The 12,266-nt window shown below is 35.3% G+C and overlaps 1 protein-coding gene across 1 annotated transcript in view; it reads right to left on the bottom strand.

The window, feature by feature from the left end:
* The window catches only part of ADGRA3 (adhesion G protein-coupled receptor A3), a 53,809-nt gene that overhangs the window by 29,606 nt on the left and 11,937 nt on the right, over positions 1-12,266 (bottom strand). Inside the window, exons 2-5 of the mRNA XM_085059242.1 lie at positions 9,252-9,323; positions 2,424-2,495; positions 998-1,069; positions 39-110 (exon numbers count right to left, since the gene is read on the bottom strand). Of these exons, the coding sequence (XP_084915368.1) occupies positions 39-110; positions 998-1,069; positions 2,424-2,495; positions 9,252-9,323 (288 nt within the window). The remainder of the gene's footprint in view (positions 1-38; positions 111-997; positions 1,070-2,423; positions 2,496-9,251; positions 9,324-12,266) is intronic.

The following is a 12,266-nucleotide window of genomic DNA, read 5'->3' as shown; positions in this document are numbered from 1 at the left end:
TGATCACACAAATAAGACTTAATGCAGAAAGTACTTACAGAGACTTTAGTGAACCAAGATGATCAAATGTTCCCTGTGTAAGTGTAGAAAACAGATTTCCAGAAAGATTCCTGAGAAATAAAAGTATGATTTGAACTGATGCTCAGACAACTAACATGTGAAATAAAAAACCCCCACTCTCTTCAAGAAAACTCTATGTTTAAAAGTTACAAGATACTATTATGACACTCTGTCATAGTTCACAAGACTGTAATAATAATAACCAGGTCTCAACAGCCCAGATAAAACCTCCAAATAAACTGTTTCCTAATAGACCTGGTTTAGGTGAAGAATTTTAAGACTGTGAAAAAAGAGTACATGCAAAGACTTTACTGTTATTTAAAGCAACTAGCACATGTTGAGCATAGATTTTAAGGAGTGTAAAATTAATTTTTTTGTTCACAGTGAACTGATGTATTCCTATTAGCATCCTCTAAGAAGAATGTTTGATCTATCAGAATAATTTTTAAAAATATTATCCATACCACTTTCTATATGTCAGTGAAAGCACTGTTTGTAAGAAAGAACCAGGGCAAAGATATATTCCATAATCTTACATGTTATCCTCCTAAAGTAATTGAAGGACTTCAAATCATGCCAGACAGCCAGCAAAACATACTGGCACCAATGCCACAGTAGAAGGCATGGATATTGAAAGAGTCTGTATAAAGCTGAAAAATTTTTTTAAAGAAAATATTTTGTACAGTCTGCTAATCCCCCTCCTTGCTACACATTCAAAGAAACTGGAAAACAGTTCCAAAGCCAGCAGAGCACTGTATAGTGTGGTTTGGGTTGGCTCCACCACTTGTTTATACGTTTGCTACTGAGTAACAAACCACAACTGTAGGCACTGGCTGTCTTTCAAGAACATACTTAAACTACTCCCCTTGAAACAAAGAATGTTGACTTACACAAGGCTAAAACTTAAGTGTATTTATATAGAACAAATTATACTTACAATCTAATAAGGTTTACAAGTCCTCTAAATATATCTGCATTCAGGCAGCCTATTCGGTTATTAGTTAGGTCTCTATAAATAGAAAAAAGGAAAATGTGGATTAAACTGGTTTATTTGCAAATAGCATACAGTCTGCTAACAGAAGTATTTGAACTAAAATTCGTAACAGATTGCACCACACATATATTTGGTCTTTTTCAGGAAAACCGACAAGGTACTGCTATATGGGTGTATACACATGCACAGAGACTCCTTAATTCATCTCTTAAGTAATTATAGTTTGCACACATACAATTCAACAAGTCTAGCCTTACCAATAAACCCCCTTAAACAGGCTCACGTTACATCCCACCAAGCAAATTTTGGTATTTGTGCAATATGTGTGTGTATATATGTATATATGTATGTATATATATGTATATACAAACACAGTACATCACATGCACTACATCAAGTAATTTTTTAACGTGCCAGAGACCTATACTAGTGCATTTATTATACATAAATAAGACCACTTCATACTTAGATAAAAATTTGAAAAGTAATGTATTTTTCAATACAGGTCTTGAATCAAATTGCCAAAAATTCTTAAAGAAATAAAAATTAGGCTTTCAAGTAATAAATGTTCCAGAATTGGTCCTTCAGTTTTATTTTTAAGGTTTTCAGAAGTGCAATTACCAACATACTTTCCTTTTAAGTGAACCAGATCATCTGATCAGTGAGAAATGAACCTATATACTCTAAAAATTTAAGAAGGAAAGTGGGTGGGGGGAGGCAGTGGCAAATTCACTAGGACTTAAAAGTTGTCACAGATATTCCAAAAATCTGAAGAGTGGGTTAAAAAAAAAAAAAAAAAAAAAAAAAGAAGAAAAAAAGCAATATTGCTGAGGTTTTGTTTTTCAAATTTCAACTGGTCCAGAACATTTAAAGCCAAGGCATAAATCCCCCAAAAATATGTTAATGGGAACGTTGGCAAAACATTCAATAAAGCAGCATTAATAGTGCTGTAACTTCAGTGTAGTATTAATAGCAAGGGACTCTATGTTCCACTGTGACCTTCGGAAAATAAAAATCATGAGGAGTTTAGCGCTCAAAAAAACAAGACTTGATGGAATCAAAGCTCTGAACAAACGTCCAGCCAGTGATGTTTCAAGCCACCAAATACAAAAAGAAAGGAATAATCCTAGAGGCTGTCAGAACAAGTGAGACTGCCAAGCCATAAGCAGCAGATGTTCTTCAGTCATAAGACTGAAAGCAGACCTTGTTTTACACATGCATGTGTGTATATATTTAGACAGCATATATAAATTCAACTTTTAATATGTAACAACTTTGCTGTCTAAATTTCCAGAACCTAAGACTTGCTCTCTCTGAGGGCTTTTTTTGTTTGTTTTGTTTAAACTGCCTACCTAGATATACTACTTACAGTCTTTTCAAAGATGAAAGCCCCAGAAAAGCTCCTGGATCAATGGTACTAATAAGATTGTTCTTAAGATCCCTGCGGAGAAAAATTAAGAGATTACATTTACCATAAATTACTGTATAAAACAGATATATTCATGGAGATACACCTAACTTGTCTCAATTTGCTTGAGAACCTCAAAATGAAAAAAAAAACCCAACCCCAAATGAAGAAAACAAAACAAAAAACAAACAAAAACCAACCAAAAAACCCAACCAACCAAACAAACAAAAACAAACAAACAAAAAAAACCCACAACAACCAAAAAACCCACAACCAAAAACCCGACAACACATTTTTACTTTCTCTAACATAGCATCTCTCAAAATTGGAAAAAACCTGTATTTTAACTACAAGGAGGAACAGAAACAGTATGTGTATTCCCTTAAATATTCTAGCCGTTCATATCACATGAAAAGGTATAGAGCCAAAGATCCTTTGCCGCAATGTCCGAATAGGTTACAGCTATGCAGGGTGAGACATTTGCTTATTACACAGCACAACACTGTCTAGCACAACGTTGTCTTCTTTAGCCTGTCCAATTTCCAATACTTCAGTAGTGCCCAACTACCAAAAAAAGCAAAACATGATCCCAAAAATACACCAAAGACAACACTGAAAATTTCCACCGAAGTTGCTGGCACAAAAGCAAAGCCCTAGCTGAAAACCCCAAATACAGCTGGTTAAAAAACTTCAGAGCAAATTTCCAAATCTTAAGTTTCCAGAGACTGTAAGGAGAAATGTAAAGTAACCATTAAACTGCTTTATTAATTGTACAAGTGATATAGGAGTTTTAACTCCTAACTTGAGATATTTTGCAGATACAGCTGAATTTCAAAGGTCACAGAAAGCAGCTGACAGCATCTATACGGTTTTGAACACACTTTTTCACTGCACAAATGCTAAAATCACTTCTACCTCCCTAGTCCCCCAAGACTTTTACTTTACTAACATCTGAAACTTTGCAGGCACTTATTGCTACATGTAAAGTTTCTCATTCCCTGGTAATACCTAAAAACTCTAGCTTTGAAAAAAAAATAGTACTTTCATTTAAAAGCAGCTTTGAATTTGCAAGAGTAGAAAAAACATCTCCTAAATCTACCACAACATTAATAATTCTGCCTGAAAGAGAACTGTACAAGAGGATTACATCTACCATCACAGAGACATGCTCAAGGAAAAATATAATTCATCCCAGGTTTTCACAACAGCATTTCCTGCAGACATATTAAAAAATCAGAGAAAAACAGACAGCATCATGGCACATAGATCACATTGCAATGTTGCACCTAATAAACATTTTAAGTACTTGCAATACTTTAAATTCACCTTGCAGTACAGTTAATTTTCATATATATCAATTCTCTGATCTCGACTTTATTTTCTTCCCTTGCTATGGTGGCAGAACAGCCAAGTACTTCCAAGGCAGTAGCATCAAGAGCCTCAAGAACAGGCTCTTTCAGCAGGTGTATATACACAGTACCAGACCATGACAAATCTGAGACTAATAAGAGGTATTCATCACTCATTTATCATCAGTCTTTGAGGTAGGGAAAAAAATTAAACTTACTGTTCATGTTTCAAATTTTGATTTAAAGTCACGTAACTCCCACTTGAATTCTCACTGTTGAGAGCACTGAGGGAGAAAAACCTTAACAACATGCCTTGGAAATCCACTAGTCTTGACTATCAGGGACCTTTAATTTCACTCCATATATTCAAAGAGTACTCCCTGATACAGCTCTTTCCTAAATACACTGCAATGGATTCATGTAAATAAATGTACACAGTGTTAAGACTTTTCTCAACCTGCAACTACAACAGCTGGGGAGTCTCTGGTTGGGGTTTTTTACCCCTCCCAGTGGCAATCCTTGGGTTGGCACTAGCTGCATATCAATCTACCAAAAAGTATTTGCAGAGGAAAACTGTGAAATAAAAGAGATACCAAAATATCTCAGAATTAACAGTGTTGACATGTTTAGCAGCTCTTCAGAAACAGTAAAAGATGTTCATACACAGGGTGGTAGAACTACCAGGATTCCAGCATCTAGGACAGTCTCTAAATGAAAAAATTACAGTAGTGCTTAAACCAACCACTTATCGGTTATATTGGTGTGAGATGGGGAAGACAATCTCATTAGAAAGCTGTGTTTGGCTTTAAAGTTTTTGTTGTTTTTAACACCTATAAATACATTTATATAAACTATATTTTAATTTTAGCAACGGGAAATGAATCACTTCAGATGTTGATTTTAATTTTTCTTTAGCAAAGCTCACCCAACAAGATGAAGCTATAGATATCTATTTGTCCATATGGAAGAAAATCTGTCCAAAAGAAATCCAGAAGAGGATTTGAGTTAGGGTAACATCTTTAATATTATAATAACTGCATCTTCCATCTATCAAGAATACTTCTAAAAAACAAAACAAGAAAAACTAACAAACAAAACAGCAAAAAAACCCAAAAACAAAAAACACACAACAAAAAAAACCAAAACAACACAAACAAAAACAAACCCCCCAAAACCCACAAAAACAAAACATACAAAAAAAAAACCCCAAACAAAACAAAAACCAAAAAGACCCACCCTCAGAACAAAACAAAACAAATAAAAAACCAGGCAGTAGAGCAATCTTACACTAAGAATCTATTAAAATATTCTTATTTTTCTATTAAATCTGAATAACACTGCAAATAAGGGTGCCCTCTATTCATCAGTGAAGATGACTAACAATTGTTAGGATAGTAGAAAAACTTAGGTTTCAAGGGATGTGTTGAGGTCAGTCATGTAATCCAAATTCTGGCTCAAAGTACAACTAAATCAGATCAACTGCCCCACTGTTACATCCAATAAAGTCCTGAAAACCTCACAGGATGCACATTTCACCATTACACAACTCTGTTTAACCATTCTCATTATAGAGAATACTGTTTTGTCCAATTGAAACAGCCCTTTATCAAAGCCATGATTATGTGGGCGAATAAACAACTTACCAACAATCAAAAATACTTTTTTGCACCTAATGTTCTTGTTAAGATGTGAAAAGTACCTTAATGAAAGATTACTTACATTTAACTATGGTTTGCCATGTAAAAAAAAAAAAAAAGCACCTTTAATTTTATTAGACTTTGTAATGGAATACTTCAGTAGCCAGTTGTCTATGATTTAAAAGCGCACATATACATAGTTAAAAATTTACTGCTTTCTGTCTCAGCACAATGAAGACTGTCTTAATTATTACTAAAGCATCCTGCAGGCACAAGCAAACTATGCATATATATATACTGACATATTAACATTATTAAGTTTTCTTAACTACCATTGGATAAATTATCTTTTCTTCCTTAACACTACTTGAAAATTAATGTCAGATTGGAAACATACTAGCTACCATGGGCTCTTCCTCTATGAAAAGCTTTTCCAAAAGGAAATGATGGAAGAGCACAAGGTAAGAAATTACAGAAATAGGTTATACATTACACACATTACACAGTCAGCCTGTCCTTTCCACAGCTCTCTGGGGTGTAGATTTTATACAGACAAATCCAACAAATGCTTATGACTGAATTTTTATGTTTACCAGTATCACCCAATGGGTCAGGTTGGAAGGAACTACAGTGGGTCATGCAGTCCAACCTCCCTGCCACACGCAGTCATCGCAGAGCACATGGCACAAGACTGTATTCAGATGGCTCTTGAATATCTCCAGTGTGGGAGATGCCTGGGGAACCTGATCCATGTGGGGCCACCTGCACAGTAAAGAAGTTCTTCCTCATGTTCAGGTGGAATTTCCTGGGCATCAGTTTCTGCCCATTGCCTCCTGTCCTATTGCTTGGCACCCTGAGCAGAGCCTGATGCCATCCTCCTGCTACCCTCCCTTCAGAGACTGATAGGCATTGATGAGGTTCCCTCTCAGTCATTTCTTCCCAAGGCTGCTTTTCAGCAGTTGGCCCCCAGCCTGTGCTGGTGCATGGGTTTACCCTTCCCCTGATGCAGGATCCTTTGCATTTGCCTTTGTTGAATTTCAAATTAATATCAAAACATAATGAAGATTAAAATATTTGGCATCTTTTTGTACAGACACTTTTATTACTACTTAAGACAGTTAAAATCTTTGACCTGACTACTCTTATTTGCATGCTTTTTCCTGTAGGAGTAGATGTAGACATAGCATAGTAATTTACTACAATAATTAACAAACATTTCATCCTGCAGTAAAATAAAATTCTTATTTTGGTAAATTTATCACCCTCTTTACAAAATAATGTATTAACAAATTCACATTATCATAAATTAACATGTCTGTAAAAAATTATTACTCATTAAAACCAATACTTATTATAGCTTGTTGGGGCCACCATTTTTAAAGCACTGCCTCATTGTTTCATTTGTTTCTTGCATGCTCCAAAACTATATCCCTTTCAATAGTAACAGAGAAGAATTATCAGATGGGGAAGAGGTCAAGTGATAATGTTTGAGTAAAATGATAACCCAAAGTGCAACAAGTGGCCAACTACAAATACCATGTCCCCAAGTTTACCTGAAAAAATAATAAAATTACAGAAACCATTTAAAAATATCTACAATTTCATTAAAATTTTCAAGAACTAAACAGAAGAAAAAAAGTTTATAATTCATCTGTTAAGATACTGAAGTTGTGAGTATTGATTAAAATTCAATCATTATGGAGATACATGTTCCTGACATGTTCCTCTGATTTACTGTTCTAAAGGCTTTATTTAAATATATCAATACATATATAAACTCTGCCTGAAAACCACTAAGGAGAAATGACAAACATTTTTGCTGTCAAGCATAACACCACAAGGAATGAACAAACAAGCATGAAATGCAATACAGGATCTCTCCCCCTAATAAGCAGTAAAGTGATACTGTCTAAATTAACTGTTTAAATATGGACAATTTATTTCTGTTATCTCCATTTAATCTCCTTTTTACATTAAATGTGGGGAAAGGAACTTATCTACAAAGGAAAAAACACTAGTAAGGAAACAAGGGGAAGCATGAGTAGTAAGAAAAAATAAAAATAAGCAAAAAAAGTCAAATAAGTGCAATTTTCAAGGCATGCAGTTATCACAATGAACATTAAGGAAAACAATTTGAAACTAATTAACATAATGTGAATGTTTAAAATAGTTACTGTGACTTTCAACTGTTTTTCCTTTTACTATTGATTATCTATTTAAGTTTAAGTTTTAACTATTACAATAGTAGTTTCTGTCCATGGCTATAAAAGCATTTAAAGAAGAAAAAAAATCATTTTACTATGGTTAAGTATCTATGGCTTTTAAACAAGTCTTGCAAGTAAGAAGGAGAAAAAAAAAAGAAAATATCATTAATAATTAGTGTAACACACTAGTTATCCCTCCATTTATCATGAAGACAGATGGCCATTATTAATCTTTTGTTGATGCATTAACTCCTACAACAGTGCACAATGAGTGTTCTCATTCAGATGAGACTACCATACCCTCTAAAATACTGCTATCCCAGCTCACTTTAAATGCTCAAAACATGATGCCAGCCTTCCCGCTTTCTTTTCCTTTTCATACAAGAAGATATTAAAATAACCTAAGAAACCTTTAAAATGACAGGACTTAAATGGAAGAAAGCTGCATTCTTATGATTTTAAAGAAAATTAGGATTGGGATTCATGGAGAAAAATCGTTATCTCAAACAAACTAGTGTTTCAAGTATTTCCTGTCTGAAAATTGTAATGAGTTTCAACAAATAACAACTGTCAGCAGATGCCTTGATTACCTAAGCAAATGCCATCACTGCTGATAACCTGGATTCTTTGGCACAACAGCTTCTTTCTACAATAAAGCTCATCTGCCAGCACAAAGACACTTTCTTCTGGTATGCGGGAGAAGGAATAGTAGAAGTGTTTGAATTTATTTAGGTCAGGTGACTGGGATTGGAGCCTTCAAGTTTTAGAGGAAGAATAAAATACTTTTAATCCCCTGAAGCCAAAAGTCGTTTGGAACCCTTCCTAGATGCTGTGAGATGATTATGAAACTGGCTACTTTCCCAGTCAAATGGCCTAGAAAAATCCTTATCTCTAAAGTTTATGCTTGCTCCCAGGTAGATCAACCTGCCAATCCTGACCTTCCACCAGCTGGAAAAAAGCTTACTGTAACAGAAGCTACAATGCAGCTTCTTATCCCATAGGCAATGTATCATCTGAAAGTGAAAACAGGAAGCAAAGATATCCACGAAGTTACTCCCATCAGACTCACTCCCACCCCCCGTACATTCGGCATATACCAAAGTTGTGAAGTAAGCACCAAAACTCTTAAAATAAATGTCAACAAGAAATCTGTAATAAATCCATTCTCTCTTAGAGGCTCTAATACATCTGCTTCCCCTGCAATTATATTTTGCAACTGTTCGACTAAGCATTTGACACTTCATAAGAAATTAAAGAAGCAATTTTCTTTACAACATAAGTGTTTGTATAATGAAACAACCAACAAAGCAAATCCATCCATCATAGCATTCTAGTAAACTTCTCACTGAAACTGCCCTCTCACCTGCAGGTGAGATTATCCCTTTTTTGCTGTTACATGTCATTCATATTAATGAATAATTCATTCACTCAAGTTAAGAGAACGCATAGCTATGTTAACTCTTCAATCACAAAAAAAATACATCAAAATAAAGAACACATCTCTTATTTAAGACATTCTGTTCTCAGAATTACTAATGAAATGTTAACAATATATCACTTAATTTTTAAAGTGAAAATAGCTTTTTAACAAGTACTTACAATCTTTCAAGAAGGTGTAATCCAGAGAAGGAACCATTCTTCAGCTCTGTTATTTTATTGTTACTCAAAATCCTATGAACAAAATCAATCAAGAACAATATATTATAAATTTGGTAATAAATTTTTTTCCTGCAGGGTACAATTCTCTTGTAACTCTTTTTTTAACAGCCTGTGTATCAAACTGCAATGCCTAGCTCATTGTCTTGAGGTACATACAACAGCACTGCTTAACTATTATGAAAGAGAAAAAGAAGATTTTCTATGTCATGTTGCAAGTACCATGCAAGCTCACATATATAACATCTGAGAGGAAGTACACCCATCTAGGATTATCCTAATAAAACCCTAGAATTGGTTTAGTAGAAATGAAGTATTAAAGAACCAATCAGTACATTCAACATTCTTGTCTTCTGTATCCACTTGGGTTTTCCAAACCAAGCAGCATAATGCCTGCTTCCCATTTCCTCTGCTCCCATTGTCAGCCACTCACACACACACTTCTCCCAGACTGTTCCACCTTTCCCACCCATCCTTCTCCTCAATGCAATCTTTTTAGAACATCTGCAAATAAGCTCAGCAAGCATTCATCTATCCTTTCTTGTCTTAAATAACAACACAACCATAAATTCCCTCTTTCATTGAAATAACTGGATCGGGTCTATCTTGCCAAGCACCCTCTCCTCCAATCACAGACATCTGCACAGATCACAGCAGATGCAAATTGTCCTCAAGGTAGGAAATTCTTTGTATTGCTGGATATTTCCTTACTTAGAAGGACCTGCTTTCTATACAACTACATAGTTGTCTGTTGGACAAAAAAAATTTAAAGAAAAAAGCCTATTTTCAAAATTTTGAATCATGTCAAATTTTGGCATCTGCAAAACTCCTTACACAAGCTCCACAGTACAATGCTCCCTTCCATAAAAAATGCCACATCTCACTTGTTTTGAAAACACCTCCTGTCAGCTCTATGTAACATTCCCCATTTCTAACAGTGAAACACGGAGTAATCAATCCACTTCCCCTCTTTTTAACATGTGCAATTATCTACAAACCTAGATGTCGCTTTCCAGATGTAAAATCTATGTTTTACTTAATTATTCTTTACACAAAAGCCATTTGTGCCACCTTAATGATTTCTGAGTTCTTTCCAGCTTTATTACACTAAAGAAATTGTGAGGTAGGACCACCACAACTGACACAGTACTCAACACACAGACAACTCACCCATCTACATACTGGAATAATAATGTTCTGTTTCCTACAATATTCCTAGTAATTCCTAACATATGACCTGCCTTTACAACTTGTGCTAAGAATCTAAGATTTCTGGGTAGCTCAATGCCCATGGTCTGATATGACAAGATTTGTTTTCATCCCCAATACATTTTTCATTTTTTCTACAATGTGCTGCTGCTGCCATTTTATTGCCCAATTACTTTCACAAACTTCCTCCAAAATTCTTCACTTTATCCTCATCCTTATTACATCAATCAACTCACCCAACTATGTCAACCCCTTACTCACACTGTTTTACAGGCCATTAAGAAATAAGTTGTGCGTTACAGGTCTCTGTGACTCCACTGAGAAGGATAACCATTTACTTCCACACCCTCCTCTTATCCTTAGCAAGTCAGCTGCTGATCTGATGATCCTCCTTTTAAGACTGACATACTCTTTTCATCAAATGCCTTTGGCAAGGTTCAGACACACCTTTTAGAAAAGCATGTCTCATTATAACAGCTGGATCAACCTTGTAAATATTTTGCTGATTCTGAAGAACTCCAAAGGACTGTGGGGAAGAGCTTCTCATAACAGAAAATTTTCCATGGCACCTTTTTCTTCATCCAGGTATCCAATATATTGATTATAAATTCTACTGATTTGCTCAACACAAACGTCAGACTTGGAACCATGCAGATGGTGATGCACTTATAAAAATGAGCATTTGTTATCCTCCAGTCCTCAAAAATCAAGTTCATTCTAAGAAAGACTTCAGACATTTTATCCCACAGTTCTAAAAGCTCTTCAGTCACACCATCTTGTCCTGGACATTTATTCACTCTATCAGATTGTTCCACAACTTCTGCTACAGTCACTTCAATTTCAGACAGGTCCTCTATCAAATGCATCCGGCATACCCAGTATGTCCCTGCATTTCTTCACTCACACCAATTACATCTTCAGGATGGATAACTACTTCTGCACTTAGAGGTGCCACTCTGAGATTTCTTTCCACTCCACTACGTCTTTCAGATGTCCTTTACAACAGCCATAAACCAAACAGACACACATGCACACACATCCCCCTCTTTCCTCCAGTGCATAGAATTTACTATATAACGACTAGGATTTATATTTTACAACACACAATGACCAAGATAAAACTAAAATACAGAAACAGCAATCTGTGAAAACAGCATCATTTTGACAAAACTATATGTTATACTATGTAGTTTTCTTCTCCAGGTTTCTCAAAGATTTCCTCAAGTCTCTGTAGTTTAGACACAGAGCAGGCATTTTTTGTCTAGAAGCTCTGGCTTTCACTCGATCTCTCTCTCTCATCTCACACACACAGCTGAAGAAATTATTTGAAAATGTTCCATTTCCAGCCTGATAAGAAGGTTTAAAAATTCTCAAAGTTAGCCTTAAATAATTCAACAGAGGTAACAAGTTCTGATGTTAGAACGAGGAGACTCCATTCCATCTTCTCACCTTCTAGTCATAAGACATATTTTTGCAGCTCATCTCAAGTCATCCATGCTGCCCACTGCTCCACAAGCAGCAGTAACGGTAAACTACATGTTTACCCAGGGCATCTCCCAGGAGATTAATTTATATCAACTATACAAGTGTGCTCAACACAGTATGCTACACAGTCAGATAATCCCAGGTGAAGACTGATCACAGGAATGGTGGAAAAGTAGAGGGGGAAAAATACTTAAAAGTATACTGAGAAATTGCTATTGTATTGCTACAATGCCTGTATCATCTACTAGAGTGTGAAAATATAGT

Source organism: Lichenostomus cassidix, chromosome 4 (assembly GCF_008360975.1).
Source record: "Lichenostomus cassidix isolate B80296 chromosome 4, HeHo_3.0, whole genome shotgun sequence".
Taxonomy (NCBI): domain Eukaryota; kingdom Metazoa; phylum Chordata; class Aves; order Passeriformes; family Meliphagidae; genus Lichenostomus; species Lichenostomus cassidix.
Note: the sequence above shows the minus strand (reverse complement) of the source record. Positions and strands in the feature narration are given on the sequence as shown.